Raw genomic sequence first — 23,152 nt, 5'->3', positions numbered from 1 at the left:
TGCAGCATGGAGCCCCTCCGTACCTTCCTTCCCTCTTTTCACCCACATTCTCCCTTTTTCCTTCCCTCTCATGAATTTCTACCAGGGAGTGATTTATTCCAGACATTCTAAAGCCCTTGGGTGTCGCAGCTTTACCTTCAGCAGCAGGGGTAGAGTGTTAAGAGACATATGGGTTTCAGTCTGATTTCACCACTTACTTGTGACTGCAGTCAAGTCGCTTTACCTTTCTTAATCTCAGCATCTGTCTCTGAAAAATAAGGATAATAGTGGCGACCTCACAGGGCTGGTGTGAGGATGCATGCCTGTAAAAGGTTTAAACACAGAGCCTGGCACAGTGTAAGCGATCAATAAATACGATCTATTATTATTATTATTATTATTATTATTGTTACCAACCCTGTGTCCTCATTGCCTCTCCACCAGGACGTCAGGGACTGTTGCCGCAAGAGTGGAGCAGGCTGTCTCCTCGGGGCCCCTCCCCGCGCCGCCGCGGCCCGGCCACCGCCACAGCCGCTCCCGCTCCAGCCTCGTCGGTGCGGCGCGCGCGGGAGTGCGGGCCCTGGGCCCTGCGGGGCGCGCTCGGTGAGTCCGGCGCCTCGCCACAGAGGGCGGTGCCGGGCTGGACAGGGGTCTGTGGAGGCAGGGGCAGAGCTCTGGGACCCGGGGACCCGGGCGCAGGGCTGGCGGCTGACCAGGGCGGCTGGGCCGCGGGGCGCCCTGAGATCCGAGCGTCCCGCAGGGTGCGGCCCTCGGCTAAGCTGCGGCAAGTGTCGCCCGCGACGGGCTCGCGCGCCCGTTCCCGCGCGCGGCCCAAGATGGCGCCCCTCCGTCCAAACCGCGCCCCCCCCCGCCCCCCCGCCCCGCGCGCGCCTCCGCCGCTCGGGGCGCGGCCCCGCGGCCCGCGCGCTCCAGGGCGGGGGATGTTGTGATGGAGAAGCCGCCGCGGAGCCGGAGCCCCGCAGCCTGAGCCACCTCCGCCACCTGGGCCTGGGGCCTCCCCGCGCAGGTAGGAGCTGCCCCTGCCCGGTCCCAGCCCCGGAGTCCGGATCCCGACCTCCCCAGCGGTCGGCGGACCCCGCAGCCCCTTCCCCACGCGGCCTGGGTCTCCCCCGGCCAGGCCCCATCCTTGCGGGCGGTCCTCCAGCCGCGCACATTCCGACCATCCCCCTTTCTCTCCCTTGTAGGCTCCACCTCGGTCCTCACAATGCCCCCTCCCCGACCTTTACCTGGTGCCCCTCCGGGCTGGAGAGGGGCGAGTATGGGGGACCCGAAACGGGAGCAGGTGGGGGATGGGGGTTGGGGGAGGGGAGGTCAAGGGCTGGGAATGGGACGTGGGGTGAGGTGGACAGAACCCTGGCGGATTTCTCCAGGGTCCCAGGCCTGGAATCTGTCAAGCCGCATTCTGTTGCCCTCGGCGACTAAGGGGTGTGCCTTGGGGCCGGCCGGCTGTGTCCCCAGCTCGGCGAGAAGGCCTAGCACTAGCTGAAACACTCCTCCAGGGCAGCTTTCCCACCGCCAATTCGGAGGTTATTCGGAACGTATTTTGCAACTGCCTGTGCATTTCTTGCATTCCCAGCCCCTCGAGACTAGTCCCAGCTCTCTCTACTCTTTCAAAGCCGAAACCTTGCCTACACTTGCTGTCTTCATTTCCTCACTTCCATTCATTCTTAAAACCTCTTCAATTTGGTCTCTGTCGCGGACACCCACTGAAACTGCTGGAGCCAAGGTCACCGGAGACCTCCAGGTGGCCAACTCCGAAGGACACTTTTCTGTTATCCCTCTTTACCTTTCAGTAGTATTCAGTGGTGTGTGGTAACTGTCCTGGAAGCATTTTCCTGGTTTCTCTTGTCCGGCATTGTCTGCTCCTTCGTGGTCTTCATTTGTTACCTCCTTCCCCCCCCCCCCCCCCCTTTAGATGTTGGTAAAGCTTTTAGTTCCATCTTGAGCTATCTTCTCTCATTATGTACTTTCTCCTTGGGTATTTTATTCACTACCAAGCCTTCAAATTTCATATATATATTCTGATGATTCTCAGATGTTTATATCTGGCCCAGACCTCTTTTCTGAACTCCAGATCCAGCTGCCATCATGACATCCTCATTGAAGTTCAACAGAAATTCCAGACCTACAGATCCGAAGCTGAATTATCTTCCCTGTGTTCCCTCTCTACCCTTCTTCCAAACCTGTTCTCCCTTCAGCTTTCAGAAATGGCTACTTTCCAGTCAGTTATCCAAGCTGGAATACTGGGCAACATTCTAGATTAACCTCTCTCACCCTCTGTATCCCTCACCCTCTGTATCTAATGTCACCAAATTCTGTCACATCCACTACCTAATTTTCAGATATTTTCCATTCATTTCACTCTGTTCTCACTGATACTGAATTTAATCTAGGCCAAAACTCTTTTTTTCCCTTCATTGCTCTAATAGCATAACCTCTTGCCTACCTCCCCTTAAATACTCTGAACACAGTGTGATCCTTTAAAAAAAATGGCATCTATCTGATCAGTTATTCATTCAACAAATATACTTTGAGCACTTTTTATATATCTGGTACTGTGTTAGGCACTGAAGATATAATTATGAGCAAAATAGACTGGGATCTTGTCCCCACAGAGCTGATAATCCAGGAGGGAATCAGAGAAGAGTAAAATCACAAGTGTAATAAATACTGTGAAGGAAAGGTGGATGGTGCCTTGAGAATACATAAAAGCACAAGCTAAACTGGTCTGGGAGATAGAGAGAGGGCCAAGGAAGGCTTCTCTGAGAACATGACATTTGAACTAAGATGTAAAGGATGAGTATCAGTTAGTTAGGCTGAGTGAGGGTTAGCAGAAGGAGGTTCCAGGCAGCAAGGAAAAATCACATGCAAACACCTTGTGAAAGGAGAGAGCATCATGTCTTCGAGGAATCAAAAGAAGGCCAGTGAGGCTGGAGAGCAGAGTGCTGATACTGGAGAGGAAGGCAGAGGCCACACTGAGCAGGACAATTTAGGCCTTGTTAATAATTATGATCTTAAGGTCTTTGTCCTTGGTACAGATTGTGATAGTAGTGGATGTGGAGAGTAGATGAAATCCAGAAATTTTCCTCAGAGAGAAAATTATCAGTATCTGGGGATGGATGGAATGTGGGGAGTGAGGGAGAAGCTAGTGTCAAGGATGGTACCCCTGCTGCACAACCGGAAAGGTGGTTATATCACTCCATGAGCCAGGATCCTAAAGGAAGACTAGTTAGGGTGTGGGAGAGAGAAGCTTAAGCAGGCATGTTTGTCTGAGAGGCCTTTGAGACATCAGATGGAGATGTTGAGTAGGAAGTTGAATGTACATGTTGTGGAGCTCAGATGAAGGGTCTGAAATGGAGATGTAAATTTGGAAATGAGCAGTGTATAGGTGGCATCTGAAGCTATGGGCATGAATAAATACATTGAATATTTGGTGAGAAAGAGTAAAGGGCATAAGAACAAGCCATGAGAAACCCTAGTGTGTGACAGTTGGTAAAGGAAGATGAGCCAGCATAGGGGGCTAAGGAGCCACGGGGCAAGAACTAGAGTGTAGGAAGAAAACCAGGAGATGTAGTGTGGGGAAGCCATGGAGGAGAGCCATGGATGAAAGTTGGATGAGAGGCAGGGTGTTGAGTGGTGTTGAGAGTACAACCAAGATGCTGTGTGGGTTGGATTAGATGACACAGGGTCCTGTTGACCTTGGCAGGTGTTACCGAGGTGTGCTGGGAATGCAGGCAGGGTTGGAGACGGCTGAGCAGTGAGTGTAAGGTGAGGAAATGGCAACAGTGAGTAAAGACAGCTCTTTCAAGAAGTTTGCTTAAGCTGGGGAGAGAGAGCAGCTAGTGGTGCTGGAGGAGCATCTGTCAAGAAACATTCTGTTTTTAAGCTGGGAGATAGTGAATCCCATTGAGAAGGAGAGGTTGATTATATAGAAGAAAAAATGGATAAACAGTGGTAGAAAATTCCTGGAAAGGCATGAAAGGAAGGAGCCAAGTAACAGATGAAGCAGTTGGTCTTAGGAAGAAGGAGAAAGGGGTAGGTGCTGAAGTCAGCAAATTTGTGTTTCTGGACATTCTCCAACTGCTGGCTTCCATTTCCTCTGTGAAGGAGGAGTGGGAGGTCTTCCGCTGGCAGGGAGGGGTGGTACAGGGGGTGGTCCAAGGACAGTTGTGTTTTTGTCTCAACTTAAAGGTCCCTTCCTTGGGGCGCCTGGGTGGCTAAGTCAGTTAAGCATTTGACTCTTGATCTTAGCTCAGGTCTTGATTTCAGGGTCGAGTTCAAGCCCTGCATTGGGTTCCATGCTGGGTGTGAAGTTTACTTAAAAAAAAAAAAAAGTCCCTTCACCAAGTTGGGTCTTTGCCGATGTCTAGGCTGGAATAAGCCTCAGACTCCTATAGTGCCCTGTTCCTCCCCCATCACAATACGCCATCATTTATTCAACAAATAGGGAGTGCTTATTGGTGCCAGGGACTGTTCTAGACACTGGCACTACACTGCTAGATTGTGTACATCACTGGGGAGAAACCATTTCTTTATAATTCATCACTCTTCCCCATGCCTACTACAGTGCCTCACAAATAGTAAGCTGGCAGGCTAGAGGACTCTTGACCTTGAATAGGACTCACCCCTACCCCTGTGGTCTGATATCAGCTCCTTCAGGCTTAGTGGCCACTCTTTTAGCTCCTTGCCTTGAGCCAGAATCCATGTGGATCTTTCCATCCTTTGAGAGGGATCAGGGACTCCCAAGGAGAAGGGAGAAGCTGGCATGTGCCCCTTCTTAAAGATACTAGTCATCCTTTGACCTCAAAAACTTAGGTGATGGTACCACACAGTGTCTTGAACCAGGTGCTCAGGCTTCAGTATTTGTTGACAACAGAGCTGCCTCATTTCTCCCCCAGTACTTTCTGCCCTGGTGACCGGAGGGACAGGGATGCCCTGGAGTCGAGCTGGCTCTTCACCGTCTCAGCCTCACAGTATATGTGCCCATCCCAGATCACACCTCCAAGTGCTAAGGAGATTGGTCCCATCCTGACCTCTTAGAAACCTGGAACCATATACTGCTGCTTCAGAGAAGGGCTCATCATCTCCATCATTCTCTGAGTTTGCCAGAGTCATGGGGTCTTCTACATCCTGGAACTCATGGAGATCCGACTATTGAACAGACTCAAGCCAGGATGTTGGTTTATGCTGACTCCATCCCTCCCTTTTTCCCTAGATCTCGGTCCTTGCTGCTCTGGGATTCCTGCCTTCATCATTCTCCAGCACCTTACCTAACACTCCTATTGCCCATCCCCAGCCCACAGGACCACACAAACCTGTCTCAATGTCTGTTGCCACTAGTTCTGGGCCTCCTAATTCCTTTCTTCCCATATCTGTCTCCTCCATCTTTCCCTTCCATCCACACCAAGGGCCCACTCTGTCATAGACGCACAGCACACACTCCTTGGTAATGGGAATGTGAAGTTGAATAAGACTTCACTGGGGCACTGGGTGTCGTGAGACAGAGGAGGGAACAGTCTCCTGAGCATGAGGAGAGAGGACTGAACCAGAAAGGCTCACTGCTTAGGGGCTTTGACTGCTGAGCCAACTTTTGAAACATGAGCAGAGATTCTCACATGGGGACGTAGGATTCCAAGCTGGGGGAGCACTATAAACAAAGAGCCAGGGTTGTGAGGGTACGACCAATTCCGGAATCTGCCATACTTTGTGAGGGTGGAGTGTAAGGTGTGAAAGAAGGAGGGAAGGGGGAGGAGGTCTGAGAGGTCATAGGGATTGGCTCAAGTAGGCTCTTGGTGTCCTGCTAATGAGCACAGACTTTATCCTGAAGGCAGCACTGAGCCATCTAAGTTTTCCAACTGAGGAGTGACACAATCTGGTTTCCATTTTTGGAAGATTACTGTGGTTCTAGGTAGCGGCAGAGCCATTTATTTTTCTCATTTATACCAGTGACCGTGAGTTTGCTTATTGCCCAAGTGGAGCCACACCAAGCAGCCAGCAGTTACATGTGAGGCAGATACACAGACAACATGTTTTCATCCATGCCCCAGACGTATACACAGCATTGTGCTAGGGGCGGAGGAGCTGGGCAGGATGGAAGGGTAGACTATGGCTCCTGCCTCAGGACCGCGCACTGCGCCTGAGAGACAGCAGAATGTTGCTCAGGCAGCCAAAAGCACCTCACCAGCAGCCTTGGCTCAGGGCTCAGAGCTGCACTGAGGTGCAGAGAGACCCGGGGCCAGAGGTTCTGAGGGAAAGAACTCCCCAGTGGGGCCAGGGGGAGAGAGAACTCTCAGGTGAGAAATCAGGGAGAAAGAGCCATATGGTAGGAGTCAGAAAGAGAGGTGTGTGTTGAGGGGCAGTCAGTGAGGGAGAGCTGTGCTGGGGGGAAGGGTCAAGTAGGAAGAGAGGACTCCAAGAGAGGGTATCAGGGAGGGGGAAGGGTGACACAGTAGGAGCTAAGAGGGCCAGGATGAGAGAGAATTGGGTAGTAGTTGGTCAGGGAGAATGACCTGTGAGGTGGTGGCAGGGAGGCTCCAGGAAGTAAGCACTTTATAGTGGGGGGGTCACTGAAGGAGAGCAGCAGAGCAATGGAAGGTCAGGGAGATGCGGAGGGGAGGGTGAGGCCTTGATGGTGGGATTGTTGGGCTATGTGGCTGGAAGGATAGGTAGGCAGAGAAGGTGGTCCACAAAGGGCTTGTAAGGAGATGGGGTCCAAGGGGATAGGAAGTGGGTGCTGTCACTGTGGAACAGGAGATCCCCTCACCTGAAGGGCAGATGGGGTTTAGTTGGGGCACTGTTGAGACACAGTAACATGGCCAAAGTGTGCTTTCTGAAACTGGGAGAGGAGATGATAAAATGGGGCCTTTAGGAGATGGGAGGGTGGAGTTATACATTCATTCAACAAATATTTATTGAATTCTTATTCTGTGCCAAGAGTGTGTTAAGCTCTGAACATATTGCATTGAAAAAAAAAGACAAAATCCTCCACCATGGAACTGAAATTATAGTCATGAGGAGATAATCATAAAACAGATAATAATAATAATGTTGATTAATAGCTTGACAGTCTAGGCACTAGGGAAGGTTTGGGTGTAGCTGAGAGAGGGATTGGTGGCCTTCAGTTTTAAAAGGGTATCAGGGAAAGTGTCACTGAGAAGGTGACAGTTGGATCAAGACCTGAAGGGCTGAAGAGTATAGGTCAAAAGCCCCTGCAATGATCCAGGCATGGGGCATTATAGGAGCTGGCAGATGGAGTAATGCCCATGGTGAGACACTTTATAGAAACAGTCATCAAAATGTAGCTTCAACTGGCCAAAGGAGCCACGGATTGGAACTGAAGGTCCTTCCTCTGTGACCTTCCTTCCTAGGTCCATGCCCTTGAGGGATGGCTCTGCAGCTCATTCTCTCCTATTCTTACAGCCCCTAGTAGGGGTGGGCTTCAGGGCTGGTTGAGCCCAGTGATTTAACAACAATGGGAACACAGCCTGGGGAGCTCACAGTAGGGGGCTGTGGATAGCAATGTGGCAGGAGGAAGGGAGCAGTGAGTGTCCAGTGTCCAGAACACATGAGCCAGTCCCACGCCAGCTGGGTCCCTGGCACAATAAGCACCGGTCGGATAAGCTGGGGGTGGGGATGCACAGAGAGCCATTGTGTGGAGGCTCTGCTGTTGGGAGCGAGGGCAGAGCAGGGGCTGGCTGTACTGTCCCAGAAAGCTCAGGGCTGGGGATTTAGGGCCGGAGTGGACTGTGGGGCCTGGCCCCAGCCTTTGGTGGAGATAGGGTTGAGCAGGTGATGGTGAAGGGGGACAGCAGTTGGGCCTAGTTGTTGTCATGGGAAAATAGCTCACAGGACATGGAGTGGTGGGTGCTGGCCTGCTGTGTGTAAGGGAGATGAGGAGGTGCAGAGCACAGCCCCGGGCAGAAGCAAGGGTGCTGCTATCCAGACCTGGAGGCTGAACATGGTCTCCTCTCCCCACCCCGCAGGATCTGCCAAGGCCATGTCTGTTCCATCGTCACTGAGCCAGTCGGCCATTAATGCCAACAGCCACGGAGGCCCCGCCCTGAGCCTACCCCTGCCCCTGCACGCTGCCCACAACCAGCTGCTCAACTCCAAGTTGCAGGCCACGGCTGTGGGACCCAAGGACCTGCGCAGTGCCATGGGGGAGGGTGGTGGGCCTGAGCCAGGCCCTGCCAATGCCAAATGGCTAAAAGAGGGCCAGAACCAGCTCCGGCGGGCTGCCACGGCCCATCGTGACCAGAACCGCAACGTGACCTTGACCCTGGCAGAGGAGGCCAGTCAGGAGCCTGAGATGGCACCCTTGGGCCCCAAAGGCCTGATGCACCTGTACTCTGAGTTGGAGCTCTCCACCCACAATGCAGCCAACAGAGGGCTCCGAGGATCTGGTCTGATCATCAGCACCCAAGAGCAGGGGCCAGATGAAGGAGAGGAGAAGGCAGCAGGGGAGGCCGAGGAGGATGATGAGGAAGAGGATGAGGAGGAGGAGGAGGAGGACTTGTCTTCTCCCCAAGGGCTGCCTGAGCCCCCGGAGAGTGCGGAGATGCCCCCTAGACCCCAGGCCCTTGCCGACGGTCCCCGAGAGCACAGCAAGAGTGCCAGCCTCCTGTTTGGCATGCGGAACAGTGCAGCCAGTGATGAGGACTCAAGCTGGGCTACCTTATCCCAGGGCAGCCCCTCCTATGGCTCCCCGGAGGACACAGGTACCTTAATGGAGCTTCACTTGGGGAATATGGGAGGGCAATAGAGGCCAGGGCCAGCCTGGGGATGAATCACAGAGCACATGTCCTCAGTCCTCAGCAGACCATATCCAGCCAGGTTTTCCTGAACGAAACCATTCCTGCATTCAGAGTGCTTGCACAAGTTGATAGATCCTCCCGTCATGCACACCCTGATGGATGGTAAACTAGGTGCGTTTATGGAGTACTTACCAGGTACTGCCCTGTGCTCAGCATTATCATATTTAATCCTCACAGTAATGTTGTGAGGTAGAGACTGTTATGATGTCTGTACTACAGATGACAAAAAAAGGAGGCCTGGAGAGGTTAAGTAGCTTTCCTAAAGTCACAGACAGTCTGGGATCACAGTAGAACCGAGTCTAGACCTGAGCTCTTGGCCCTGCATACCCTGCCACTGATGCACACAGCACGATGAACCAGGTGCGCTTGAAACAGGTTTTAACAGGCCGGGTCTGGAGGCAGCAGCAGCACCTCCCCACAGAGGTCTATTTGGAAAGACTGAGGTCGGGGATTATGTGCAGAGACCCCTCTGGGCATTGCAAGGGTACCATTTTGTATCCTTTGTATCAGGAATGGAATATTGACTAAAAGGAAGTAAAGGAAGAATAAACATATTCTTCTTTGTAGGGTGGGTGGGGGGAGAAAATAGATATTAGGACTCCAAAGATTGATCATTAAATGTGTTCTATTTAAGTAAATTGAGTCTCCATATTTGCTCATGTCACATAGAGATGCAGACAGGGCTGAGGAACAAAGGACAGAGATAATGGGCTGTAGCTACTATCCTGGACTTCTGTGGGCTGGGGTGTAAGTAAAGATCAGGAAAGACTCTTGTGTGTGCCTGGCAGCAGGCACCATACCAGGCCCCAAATGGTAGAGCCTTTGCAGGGGGACATGCAGTTCATGGAGGTGAGCAAAGGGCAGTACACCATCCCCTTTCAAAAAACTTGTTACAGACGTTTTCAAACATCTACAGAAGTCGAGAGAATAGAATAATGAGCCCAATTTACCCATGACCCAGTTTCAACAATTATCAACACATGACTAATCTTGGTGCATCCATACCCCCACCTACTCCTGGGCCCTAGCCTAGGTTATTTTGAAGCAAACACTCAAGCCCAAAAGTGTTTACCCATGCATTTCCAAAAAACAAAACTCCTTTAAAAAGATCTACAACATTACTGTCATGAACACAAAATTTTAACAATAATTCCTTAATATTATCAAATATCCAGTTAATGTTTATAATTTCCCAGTTGTTTAATAATGACCCCCAACTCAGCTATTTAAAAAAGTTTTGATTGTTTGAATCAATAACCAAAGAGTCCCAGACCTTTTGGCGGTGGATGTGTATCTTAAATTTTCTTTTGGATCTGTATATTGTTGTTTCATTCCTCTGTCTGTCCTCTATTTTTGCTTGCAGGTTGTTGTTGTTGTTGTTGCTGTCATTTTAAATTGGAGACACTGTGTTTTTTGTCTTGGATTTTCCATGGTCTGGATTTGCAGACGCTCTCGCTGTGGCAGTGTTGAACAGGTTTCTCTTCCCCTAGATTTCCTGTAGATTTGGGAGTGAGTTCCAGAGCCTTGATCAGACTCAGATTTGAGAGGTTTTTTGTGTTTTGCTTTTGCAAGAACACTTCATAGGTGGTATTGAGTACTTCTATCAAAGACAAAGTCTGATTGCCTCTCTTTTTGTGATGTTAGTGGCCTTCGATGGTCATTGCTTGGACCCCCTTTAAAGGGAGCAGCTGCTAGCTACTCCACTCTAGCTTGTTTTTTATAGGGTTGGTGGGGGGAAATGTAGTTGCAGTGGAGCCAGTTCATGCAACTTTTCTAGGTAAATGGAAAACTGGACATTGATGTGAAATATTCCAGTTTCTTTTTTTTTTTTAATTTTTATTTTAATGTTTATTTATTTTTGAGAGAGAGAGAACGTGAGCAGGGAAGAGGCAGAGAGAGAGAGGGAGACACAGAATCTGAAGCAGGCTCCAGGCTCTGAGCTGTCAGCACAGATCCCGACGTGGGGCTCAAACTCCTGAGCTGTGAGATCGTGACCTGAGCTGAAGTCAGATACTTAACCGACTGAGCCACCCAGGTGGCCCCCCCCCCAAATTCTTTTTTTTTAAAAGCACCATGCAGGCCCCACCAAATCTGAGTCTTGTATCGGTCTATAGGCTGCTGGTTTGCAGCCCCTGTCCTAGCGGTGGGTATGAGTCAGAGGCCTGATTGCTCAGGGGCTGCTAGGATGGTCACTGCAGTAGCTGCCCTTGTGAGTCTTCTGGGAGAAGGAGGATAGAACTGCTGAAGGAGTGGGAAGGGTATGCTGGACACGGGCATCAACCTCAGTGAGAGACAATGGTCAAGGATCAAGCTCTGGTGGAGACTGTGGAAGTTCAAAGTAGTGAGTGGTGTGGGGCCAGCCTAAGGAAGGGGCTGAGTCACTGCTTACTCTTTTGTAATTGTGGTACTATGACCATGAAGGCCACAGAGGAAGTCTGGACTCCTGAAGGAATGGAGTAGAATTGAACAAAAGTATTTTCTCCTTCCCATCTTAGGATCTCCACAAAGTTGTTTATTGAATGCATAAGTGCATGAATAAATGAATGAATGAATGGTGAACGGATGAGCAAAAGAACTTTATTGCCTGTGTTGGGTTCATACTCGGCACCAGGCCTTGTCCTAGATGCTGAGAATGCATTCTACAAGGGACCTGCCCTTATGGTACTCACAGTCTAGTGGGGGAGACAAAGATAAACAGGCAGTTCTGATCAGCATGGTGAGCACTGGGATGGGAGAGATGCAGGAGGGGCACTCAGCCCTGCCTATGTGCATGGTGGGGGGAAAGGGGTGGGCCAGTTTTGAGAAGTGACCTTTACATGGATGCCTGAAGGAGGAGTGGGTCATAGCCAGGTGAAGATTGAGGGAGGGAGGCTGGACTTGGAAAGGATGAGGGGCTTACCAAGCAGGGAGAGAGAGAGACAAGGAGGGAGCGGGGGTGATCGGAGATAAGGCTGAGGGGCAGAGGCTAGGGGCTCATAACAGCACCCAAACCCTAGGAGTTTAAGTTCTATCCTGAGAGCAAGAGAAAACAATTAGGAATATTAAAGTGGAGAGTAGTTTAGCATTTTGGAACAATCAATTTTGGGTTGTAGTGTGCAGCCCAGATTGGTGGAGATGAGGTTGGAGGAGGGAGCCCACCTGTGAGGCTGTTGCAGTGATCTGGGTAAGAATTCCAGGTAGTAGCTTGGACTACTGTAGTGACATGGGAGTGGAGAAGAGGAGAGAACATTATGCGATTCATTGACTCCTGAGTAAATGGCCACTCCTGGTTTCACCATGAAGGTGTGCATGGATGAATGAATGAACACAAACCTTTGAATTCGTGCGTGAGTGCCTGAATGAGTTGATGCAGGAGTGAAGATTCCTGAAAAAAATGTGTGCATGTGGCAGCAAAGGCCTGAGTGGGGCTGTGCTTGGAGGGAGATGTGCCAGGTCCAGAAGGGCCTCCCAGATGGTCAAAGGGGGGAGAGCGGCCCCTCCAGGACAGATCGGAAGGATGAAGCTCTTTGAAGCAGGAAGGTACAGGCTACCAGGGATGGCAGATGGATTGGTATGTGTGACTCAGTCAGAAGATGGTGAATTGGTCTCCAGATTCAAAAGGTGTATGACCCTTCATGAAGAAGGGTGTGGCTGTGTAAGGCATGGTTGCCCTGGGTGTTGGTGTTCCTGAAAGTTTTGATAGGAGAGCCCTGAAGATGATGGAGGGCTCCTGGGGAAGAGCAGGCATTCTAATTCCCTGGGGCCTCAGGAGAAGGGAGGGTGGAGGGAGAAGAGGTGGTAATGGCTACCTAGAAGGCTGGACAGGCAAGAAGAGCCCCTCCTCTGTGAACCCACCTCACTTGGAAGCTGAGGGTGGTGAGATATCTTGCTCAAATAAATGACTCTCACATTAGGTGTGCATCCACCTTGGGTATCCGCGCCTGCTCCCAGTCTCTCTGTGCCCGGTTGCCCAGCAGCCTGGGTCTGGGGACTGCCTGTATCCTCACTGCTGCCTCTTGGACCAGTCAGGATTCCTGGTTTCCTTGGTAACGGGAAGCACGTCAGCAGTCTGGGCGCTCCCAGCCATCCTGGTGCTGCGGTTGCCGAGGAGACGCTGCAGCCTAGCTGGGCCCTGGCAGGTGAGGGGGGCTGTGATGGGAAGCCCCAAGCCCAACCTGAAGCTTGCTAGGGCCCAGCCCTTAAGGCCCACTTTTGGCCTCAAACTGCCGGGCAGGTTCTGGGCCCGGGAGGGAGCTCTGGGAGCCCTGAAGCCACACCCTTTTTGTTCTGAGAGGTACAGGCTTTGCAGGGCCCCAGGTGGCTGGGGTATTCCCGAGGGGTTGAGCTTCCTGGTGTCCCCAAGACTAGGTTTAACTGTGGTGCTGTGGCGACTGCTGCTGCTGCGAGGTGGGATGGAGATTCAGGATTGGGGGAGGGGAGCCAGGATTAGAAAGAAGAGATGTAAGCAGGATGGGCTGGGGTCTTATGAGGACCCTCCATCCCCACACCAAGGAGGTCCCCTCCCGTGGTGGTCCTGGCCTCTCCTTGGCGAGCGCCAGGCGGGGGAGGATCTTGCCTGGCAGGCGCTCTGCCCTGGTGAGAAGGGGGTGGGATGAGCTTTCCTCTGCAGCCCAGCACCAGGCTGTGAGCCCAGCTGTCTGGGCTGGAGGGGCTGTGAGGAGGGAGGGTGGAGACAGGAGGGGCTGGGAACCAGCGCCATGTTCTCCCAGGACTTTTTCCTGGCCATCATCCTGCAGGACAGCAGTCCAGGTGAGGGGTGGCATGGGGCTGGGCATAATGTGGGGTGGGGCTGGGTAGGAGGAGAGGCAGAGGAGGCATAAGCTGGGCCACAGAGCTGGAGTGGTGTGGCTCTGCTAGGGGACGAAGAGTGTATGTCACAGGTATGTGTGCATGTGCATGAAATATTTGCCTGCGTCTGTGTGTGGTAAAGGGTCTGGGTATGAGTGTCTGTGGTATCTGCACACGTGTGGCAGAGGTTGAGTGTGCACTCACTATTTGTGTGGTACCCACACATGCTGGGGGTTGTTGTGGGTGTGGTCTCTGCGCACATGTGGTGGGAGCTGATATATATAACTGTGTGTGTGCACACCTCTGTGTATGGTGTCTGCATTAGTGTATGGCTGGAGTTGGTGTGTGTATGTATGTTTTTGCCCTTGCACATGTGGGTGCCCCTGACTTTGATACCTGCCGTCTATATTGGCATTTTCTATGTGTGCACATCCTTGTGTTTCTGTGTTTCTGTGGCTGCACAGGTGTGTAGTAGGGCTTGTATGTGTTGTGTGCCTGAGTGCACATGTGTGTGCAGGAGCTGATATGTGTGTGCACCTGAGATATGGATATGTATGATAGGAGGTCAGTTGGGGTCACCCAACCTCCCTCCTTCTCTCTGCCTTCCTCCTTCCCTCTATGTAGCCACATTAGCTAGGCGCAGGGTCCAGGGGGAGACCTGAGTCATGTCCCCTGCGGGTGGTCCCCCATGTTGTGATTCCAGACTGCAGGCTCTAGGAGGAAGCAGGAACCTTGTGCTGGAGCCCTCCCCCCATTCCTCCCTCTGTACAGTGGAGTGTCAGTGAGGGGACTGGGCATAAGTACCCACTGCTTGTTGGGTGGGCACACCCTCATCAGCACCCCCCAACCCGGCAGATTCCTTCTGGAACCCCAACGCCTTCGAGACGGATTCCGACCTGCCGGCTGGATGGATGAGGGTCCAGGATACCTCAGGGACCTACTACTGGCACATCCCAACAGGGACCACCCAGTGGGAGCCCCCGGGCCGGGTCTCTCCTTCACAGGGGAACAGCCCCCAAGAGGAGTCTCAGGTGAGCTCACAGGTTTTTTGTCCAGGGATGGAGGGGTGGTGCTGCTGGAGCAAGATGAGCCACCCATTCATTGCTCCCATCCCTCTTCCTAGCTCACTTGGACAGGCTTTGCCCATGGAGAAGGCTTTGAGGATGGAGAATTTTGGAAGGTGAGGGGACCTGCTTTATAATGGGGGAACTGGAGAGGGGGCATCATTTTGGTCCTGACTCCTCTCACCCCTTCCCAAGGATGAACCCAGTGAGGAGGCCCCTATGGATTTGGGGCTGAAGGACCCTGAGGAGGGGACATTGTCCTTCCCAGCTCAGAGCCTCAGGTGAGTGGGAGGGCATAACACAGTGGGCTAGCCGGGGGACGGATCTCTCTGGGAGAGGCCTTGGGACAGTTCCCTGTTTGGTGATCCATACTAAGTGTTACCATCTTCCTCCAGCCCAGAGCCATTACCCCAAGAGGAGGAGAAGCTGCCTCCACGGAATGCCAACCCAGGGATCAAGGTTTGTTCAAGACCAATGCCCATTCCTCAGGCTGGAGCTCCTGTGTGTGTGGGAGACCCCCCTCATGTCATGTTCTGGGAGTATCTCTAGTCTCAGTAAGCTCTCCAGGTCCTGAGTTAGGAGCTCCTCTAGTCTTAGCACAGACCCCTGTGTCAGGACCAGAGGCATGTCAGTGTTTAACTCAACCAGCCCAGTGGCTTGGCGGGGGTGGGGTGGGGGTCCATCCAGGCTTGGCTCAGATGCTTCCTTGTACTAGCAGCGGTCTCCTCTGAGACCAGCACCCCTCCCACCAACCATATCCTGTTTGGGGAGCTCAACATACCCTCCCAGATTCCATGTTCTGAGTCAGGAACTCCTCTGCTCTCAGCAGGAGAGTGTCCCATGTTGGGGGTCCTCCGGTTCTAGCTCAGACCCTCTACCTCCCACCCCCTCTTCTGTGTCTGGCAGTGTTTCGCCGTGCGTTCCCTAGGCTGGGTGGAGATGACCGAGGAGGAGCTGGCCCCTGGACGCAGCAGTGTGGCAGTCAACAACTGCATCCGTCAGCTTTCCTACCACAAAAACAATCTGCACGACCCCATGTCTGGGGGCTGGGGGGAGGTGAGGGCTGAACTGGCAGGTGTGGTACAGTGGAGAAGGGAAGGGAGCTGTGAGGGAGAGGAGAGCTGGGCTGCCTGAGCAACGGCGGGGTGATGGAGGTGTCAGCCCCCCAAGTGACAGCCCTGTGACATGGGTGTGTGATCCCAGGTTGGGGCCTTGGGAGATGGTTTCTAACAGTGACTAGATGTTAAAAGGAGTCACATAAGAGATGACAGATGTGACCTCTACTAGAGTGAGGCTTGCATGGTGGGTGGTCCAACGCCAAGGTTGGGGGTGCCCTGAGCTGGAGGTGGCAGAGATCAGCACCTCCCCAGCTGGGGCTCCACTGAGTGCTTGCTCTCTGGGCCCACAGGGAAAGGACCTACTGCTACAGCTGGAGGACGAGACACTAAAGCTGGTGGAGCCACAGACTCAGGCCCTGCTGCATGCCCAGCCCATTGTCAGCATTCGCGTGTGGGGCGTCGGGCGGGACAGTGGAAGGTGGGAGCTGGGCCTGGGATCCTAGGGCGGGGACTCATCCATCAGTCAGAGTGGGGGCTCTCCTCCCTAACTTTATTCTTTGCCTCTCTTGTGCTGCCGGACCCAGAGAGAGGTACTTATGCCTGCCTAATTTACCTTCCTGTTCCTCCTCCCACACTTGGACCAGACACCTCAAAGCACCTGAGGTCCCCTATTCTGCCCTGCCCCTTCCTGCCCGCTGTGCTCACCCATTTTCCCCTCTTCAGCATGCTTGCCTGTCTACCCATCAGCCAGAAGGCAGCACCCACAGGACACCATCCCGAGGCTGGAAGCCCTGAGGAGCTGCGATGGACAGGGAGGGTGTGGGTTTGTAGGGATGATGCCTCGCACTGGATGGCACTGGGAGACACTGAGGTGCCCCTCCCCCAACAGGGACTTTGCCTACGTAGCTCGTGATAAACTGACCCAGATGCTCAAGTGCCACGTGTTTCGCTGTGAGGCACCTGCCAAGAACATCGCCACCAGCCTGCATGAGATCTGCTCTAAGGCACGGCCCCCTCCACTCCTTGGACTAGCTGCCACCTTTGCTCTACAAGGATGTGGGTGGGGTCACTGAGTTGGGGTGGGGGGGCTCCAGGGCAACGAAGCCCTAATGGATTCTCCCTCGCTCCTCCCCTCCGCTTCTCCCTTCCTCAGATCATGGCCGAACGGCGTAATGCCCGCTGCTTGGTAAATGGACTCTCCCTGGACCACTCTAAACTTGTGGATGTCCCTTTCCAAGGTCAGTGACACAACTTTTCCAGATCCAGCTCAACTGTGTTAGCAAAGGTGCGGTGACTCAAGAAAAGGCATGTGCTACTACATGAACATGATAAAAAATGGGCACATGGAGACTGAATTCTTTGGAGCAAATAAGTGAAGGGACTCTGGTTAAAGGCAGATGGGGAAGGGGTGGAGGTGAGGACTTGGCTGGGTGCATGTCCAGCTTATGCCCTCGTGGTGGGGACTGGGGGGTGAGCAACACCTGCCACCACAGTTGATCCTCCTTTTCTTTTCCACAGTGGAATTCCCAGCACCCAAGAATGAGTTGGTACAAAAGTTCCAAGTCTATTACCTGGGGAACGTGCCTGTTGCTAAACCTGTTGGTATGTGTGTTCTTTACCTAGGGACCACCAACACTGATCCCAAAGCAATGCTCCCACCTTCTGCCTCCCAATACCTCTTTTATCAGACCTTCCTCATGCTTGATGTCACCTTGCCCTTTAAAGGTACACCTCCTGTACCTCTGTCCCATCTGCACTCTGTGTCCTGCCTATAGCAGCAATTGGCATGCCTTTATGGAGTGTGAACCAATGAACTAGGCAAGGGAGACCAACTCTTGCATCCCGTGGAAAAACTTTGATTGGGTTGGGAGGTAGGTCTTAGATGACTGGAAACACCAAGTAGCAGCTGGGAGCTGGGTTTGGTATTACAGCACTATGAGCTGTGAGCACCTAGAGAGGAAGCAGTGAGCATAATTGTGAGATGCTTTATTGTTTGTGAAGTACTTCTATATATGTCATTTAAATTTTATTTTTATTTTTTTAATGTTTATTTTTTTGAGAGAGAGACACACAGAATGCGAGTTGGGGAGAAGCAGAGAGCAAGGGAGACACAGAATCTGCAGTAAGCTCCGGCTCTGAGCTGTCAGCACAGAACCCGATGGGGGGCTTGAACTCGTGAACTATGAGATCATGACCTGAGCCTAAGTCGGATACTTAACCGACTGAGCCACCCAGGTGCCCCTTTGTCATTTAAATTTTGATGATCCTATGAAGTTGGGATTTTGGTAATACCCATTTTGTAGATAAGGGGACTGAGAGTAGAAATCTGGTTCTCACTTATATTTCCAGTGCTTTCACAGTACCTGTTATTTATTTGTTCATTTGGCTAACAAATACCTATAAAGCCTACCATGTGCTAGGTCCTGGGAGAACAATGGCCACAGCTTTCATGGAGGTTACAGCAGAAAAAAAAAGGAATTAATCAAATAATCATATTAATAATAAATGTGTAATTACAAATGAACATTCATTGAAAGAAAGTAGCAAGGTGCTATAAAACTTGTAACAGAGGAACTTCATTTTGTTTAGAATGTCAAAAAAGACTTTCTTGAGAAAGTGACATTTGAACGAAGACCAAAAAATGAATAGGAGCTAATGTGGCAAAATGGGATAGAGATGAGAATAAAGCAGGGGAAGATCATTCCAGGCAAAATGAACAGTGTAGGGGAGGACCCATAGTGGAAGGCATTTTGGTACTTCAAAGGCATTGAGAGAAGATGATTGGTGCCAGATGATGCTGGGAGCTGGGTAGCAGTCAGACACTGTGGGACCCCATAGGCCATGTTAATGATTTGTCTTCATCCTAAGAACAGCAAGGAGCTATAGAAGAGTTTTCAGGAGGCACTTGGCATAATCAGATTAGAATGTTGTAAAAGCTTGCTTTGGCTATGCCATGGAGAAAGATGTTTAGCAGGTGGAAGTGGACGTGAAGAACTCAGTTGAGAGGGTCTTGGAGTAGTCATGGCTGGTAAGAAGAGTATTGTGGACTATGGTGGAGCTGAAGAAGAGTGTGCAGATTCAAGAGATGTTTAGACAATTAAAATTAAATATCTTGGTGATTGACTGAAGGTGGGACGAGGGACAGAGGCATTCAGGCTGACTCCTGACTTCCTGGCTTTGGGAACTAACTGGATGGTGATGTCATTCTCTAAAGGTAGCAGACTTTGGAAGAGGCCAGTTTTGGTATAGAGATTGGAGTTCAGTTTTGGACATGCCAATTTTGATGTGCCTTGGGGAAGCTGAGTGGCAAACTCAGGTTGGCAGCTGAATTCACAGAGGAGAGGTCTGGGTTGCAGATTCAAATGTGGCATTATTGGGTTATAGAGGTAATCAAAGCCATGAGTGTAGAGAAGACTGACCCCCGAAAGTAGGCAACCCACAGTGAAAAGAGAAATGAGGCTAGGCTTAGCTTTTAGGTCCTCCAGCATTTAATGGACAGTACAGGAGGATGAAGTTGACAAGGATAGTGAGAGCAGCAGGAGAGAGGCCAGAGGAAAAAAAGAGACTGCTTCAAGATGTGGTCAGTTGTCACATCAAAAGATACTTAGGAAGAACTCAAAAGTGTTTGGTGAATGGATAAACAAATCAAAGAATGAATGAGACTTGCTTCAAATGACATGACCAGGACATGGTAGACCTAGGACTCAAACCTGGTCATCTTCAATTCTCTGCTCTTCCCCTCAAACAATACTGACTTTAATGACCAGCATCTTATATCCAATGAAGGAACCCTTCTTGGAAAGGATGGGGATTGAGGTGGGGTTTGAAAGAAGGCCTGGATTTGCAGCGGGCAATTGGTATTCCAGTTAGGTTCAATGGCACTGCCACAGACATGGAGCTGGAGGTGAGAAAATCATGTTCAGGGAGCAGGAAGGAAGCTTGGCTGACCTCTTCACCTTTGCTTTCGTTTCTTTCTGCCTTTCACCCTCAACTTTCAAACCCTCATTGCCTCTTCCAGTTACTACCCCTACTCTCTTGTCTTTCTGCCACCTTACGTAGGTTCTCATAATGATGAAGCAAGCATCTGCAATCCTTGACGCTCCTCTGCTGCCTGTCACCTTGATGGGTCTGCTCTGTTGAGTCCCTAACCTCACTTCTTGGTTTGTCTTATGCTCCCTTTGTAACCTCTAGGAGTTTAGCATTGGCCCCTCCTAAAGCTGCAATATTCACTCAATCATTCGTTTATTCAATGAATAAGTATTGAATGCCTGATTTGTGCCAGACACTATTCTAGGTTCTTGGTATACATGAATGAACAAAACTGACAGACTACTGCCTTCAGGTAGCTGACATTCTAGCCAGGAGAGAGAGGCAATAACAAAATTACATACTATGTTGGAAGGCAACAATTGATCTGGAAAAAAAAAATGCACAGTAGGATAAGGGGTATTGGGAATGCAGGGCTGGGGTTCAGGGTGTAGGTTTCACTCCTGAGTTGTTACCAAATATGGCAGACTTTCTAGGCCACTTGCTCCACTACTTTCCCCCCCTCCACGCTGATCCTCCCCCTCCTCTGAGGCCAGGCCCCATCCCCACAGCCCCATGAGCTTGTTAAGCTGTTTGACTTCGATATCTTGTCCACACTCATGGTCTTCAGGAGTTTCCATTGAGTGGTATAAATGTCGAAAACACCACAGCCCTTGGCAGTCGGATCCGACCCACTCAGGACTGCCTGTGTTGTCACCGTTCTGTGGGCTTCTAGGTTCCTCGGTTATGCCAGTTTGGATGCATTTGCCCATGTTGCCTTCAGGGTGACTTGCTCGTACATCTGGAATTTCTTCTGTGCTAGGGTTGGGGACATGGGGATGAATTAAACTTGGCTTCTGTTCTTGAGATGGTCACAGCCCAGTATGGAGAAAGGTTTTCTAGCAGTTACCAGATGTGCTAAGAGTTGTTCCTGCAACATCCTCTCTCTTCCTTGCAGCAGGGAAGGCTTCCGGGCGGGACTTGGATGAACCCCAAAGGATGAGTATCGGGAGTTTCTCAGTCAAGAGGGAAAGGGTACTCCAAACCGAAGCTTTTCCACAGTTGCAGCCTGTGTCCCTCGAGGGCATCCTCTTCTCTTATTCTGCATTCCCCATTTGCCTAGTAGGGCATTTGCCAGGACTAGATGTTAATAAATGCTACATAAATCATTTGAAGCTCCGGGAGCAGTAAAATATGAGGCTTGACAGCTCAGATGAGGCCAGTTTTTGGAGGACCTGCATGCTTGGGAGAGGAGTTTGGCCTTGATCCAGTCAGAGGTGAGATGAGCAAGGCCAAGATGAGGGAGGACTTTCGAGGAAGACATTTGTCCTCTTCCTTGTCCTCTGCCCAAAGAGGGTCCATGTAGTCTGCTCCTTTGGGAGCCCGGAGGCACTGAGAGGGGCAAGAGGGCCCAGGAGTGGCCCACAGGGCTGCATGCCTCCACGTAGGCACTGCTTATTCTAACCTTTTAGCTGCGAAGGTAAAGACCAGTAGATCACACTGCCTGTTCATGAGTAGTGCAGGGACCAGCACCCATGCAGCACCATGCTATGTGCTTCTCCTGCCATGGTTTTCTGCTGAGTGCAGGCAAAAGTGGGATGCAGGAGTGAAGTGTTGAATAACAGTTTGAGATGGAGGAAACCACTGTGTTACAGAGGAAGTTGATTGATCTAAAAAACCAGGAATCTTGCATTACTTCCTTTGAGCACATTATAGAAATTACTGAATCCAACTAAGATTTGACATTCCTTCTACTTCTGAAAACTAGGAATATAAAGAAGGGAACTTTAAGCATTAGTTTCCTTATCTGTAAAATGGTAATAAAAGAACCAATTGGGAGATTGTCATAGGTGTAAATGCAATTGTGCACTATAATGATGTAGCACGGTGGGACACAAAAGTCAACTTACCTCAGGTGGATACAAAACAAACCAAAGTTTGGGTCTTGGGAGAGGAGTGGCCTTTAGGGGCTGATTTGAGAGTTGTTGTAGTGTGACGTATTTGAATGTCTGAATGTGGGTGAACACTGAGCCAAGATGTGGGGAGGTCAGAGCTTTGGGGGATCAGCTTATTTAGGAGGCTGAAGGAAGAGTCAGAATCAGGTGAAGAAAACCAAGCCTAGGATTCAATATTGAAGAAACCAGAAAAGTGCTAAATTACTGAAGCCAAGTAAGAGGGTACCAAGGAAGGGATATCTGTGCAGCATTGTACAGGGCTGTAAACTGGTGAAATGGGGATGGAGCAAAGGACCTGGGGTAAACTCTCCCCACCCCTAGTGGTATCATGTTTGTGTCCATATCTTCCAGGGGTAGATGTGATAAATGGGGCCCTGGAGTCAGTCCTGTCCTCTAGTAGCCGTGAGCAGTGGACCCCAAGTCACGTCAGTGTGGCCCCTGCTACCCTTACCATCTTGCATCAGCAGGTAAAGACTGGGATGGGAGAAGGCATGGCTGTGCCTCGCCATGGAGGGGAGCCTGGGGTGGTGGGGGAAGAGCTGCCAGTAAGGTGGATGTGCTCAGTGGAAGAGAGGGTTGGGCTGTTCCTTTCTAACTGGGCTCCCTCCCTCCAGACGGAAGCAGTGCTGGGGGAATGTCGGGTGCGTTTCCTCTCCTTCCTGGCTGTGGGCAGAGATGTCCACACATTTGCATTCATCATGGCTGCCGGCCCAGCCTCCTTCTGTTGCCACATGTTCTGGTGCGAGCCTAATGCTGCCAGCCTCTCAGAGGCTGTGCAGGCTGCCTGCATGGTAAGTGGGTAGGGTGATGGAGTGGTGATGCCCACCCCACATGGGGCAGGCTGGAGAGTGACTGCCGCACCTGCCTCTTTGCAGCTCCGCTACCAGAAGTGTCTGGATGCACGCTCCCAGGCCTCCACCTCCTGCCTCCCGGCACCCCCTGCAGAGTCCGTTGCCCGCCGTGTAGGGTGGACTGTCCGTAGGGGCGTTCAGTCGCTGTGGGGTTCCCTCAAGCCCAAACGCCTGGGGGCCCATACCCCCTGAAGTCCTCAGTCCTCCCTCCACCTGCTTGCATTGGGCCCCAGGGAACTCAAGGGTATGGGGCAGGGAGGGGCCCTAGAGGCTATTGTTAGGCCTCAGGCCCCCTCAAAGCTGCCCCTCCCTAGTAGCTGGGATTCCCTGCCTAGGGGCTGGGGAGAGAGAGACCTAATCCCTTCGGGGAAATGACAATATCGGATTGATAAGAGGAGCAAGAAGCAAGGCCAGCCCCAGGCTCTCCACCCCCATGTTTCAGGTGGAGCAGGAGGAACTGGTCTAGGCCAGGCCCTATCTTGGTAGGGTCTGGCAGGGGCAGAAGGGGGACTGGTCCAGGCATGGGTCCCCTCCCCACTGTTCCATGGGCACCTCTGCTGTACTGATATCACTAATAAAGTCTGTCTGCCCTGCTAA

At 51.5% G+C, this 23,152-nt stretch overlaps 1 protein-coding gene across 4 annotated transcripts; it reads left to right on the top strand.

The window, feature by feature from the left end:
- The first annotated feature begins 880 nt into the window (after positions 1 to 880).
- On the top strand, positions 881 to 23,152 carry APBB1 (amyloid beta precursor protein binding family B member 1). Of its 4 annotated transcripts, none has more exons than XM_042905228.1 (15): positions 881 to 1,006; positions 7,983 to 8,717; positions 12,818 to 12,931; positions 14,457 to 14,632; positions 14,725 to 14,781; positions 14,861 to 14,946; positions 15,061 to 15,124; positions 15,572 to 15,721; positions 16,074 to 16,201; positions 16,613 to 16,727; positions 16,877 to 16,961; positions 17,242 to 17,325; positions 22,056 to 22,171; positions 22,319 to 22,495; positions 22,580 to 23,152. In XM_042905228.1, exons 2-15 carry the CDS (start codon positions 7,997 to 7,999, stop codon positions 22,745 to 22,747), a joined length of 2,241 nt encoding a protein of 746 aa, XP_042761162.1. In that variant the 5' UTR covers positions 881 to 1,006; positions 7,983 to 7,996; the 3' UTR covers positions 22,748 to 23,152. The 4 variants fall into 4 exon arrangements, with proteins under 4 accessions (XP_042761162.1, XP_042761161.1, XP_042761160.1 ...); XM_042905227.1 differs by lacking the exon at positions 12,818 to 12,931 and adding an exon at positions 1,185 to 1,252 and having other exon boundaries at positions 882 to 1,006; XM_042905226.1 differs by lacking the exon at positions 12,818 to 12,931 and adding an exon at positions 1,185 to 1,282 and having other exon boundaries at positions 882 to 1,006.

This window comes from Panthera leo, chromosome D1, assembly GCF_018350215.1.
Source record: "Panthera leo isolate Ple1 chromosome D1, P.leo_Ple1_pat1.1, whole genome shotgun sequence".
In the NCBI taxonomy this organism is placed as follows: domain Eukaryota; kingdom Metazoa; phylum Chordata; class Mammalia; order Carnivora; family Felidae; genus Panthera; species Panthera leo.
The sequence above is the reverse complement of the archived record's forward strand: the minus strand, read 5'-3'. Positions and strand labels throughout refer to the sequence as shown.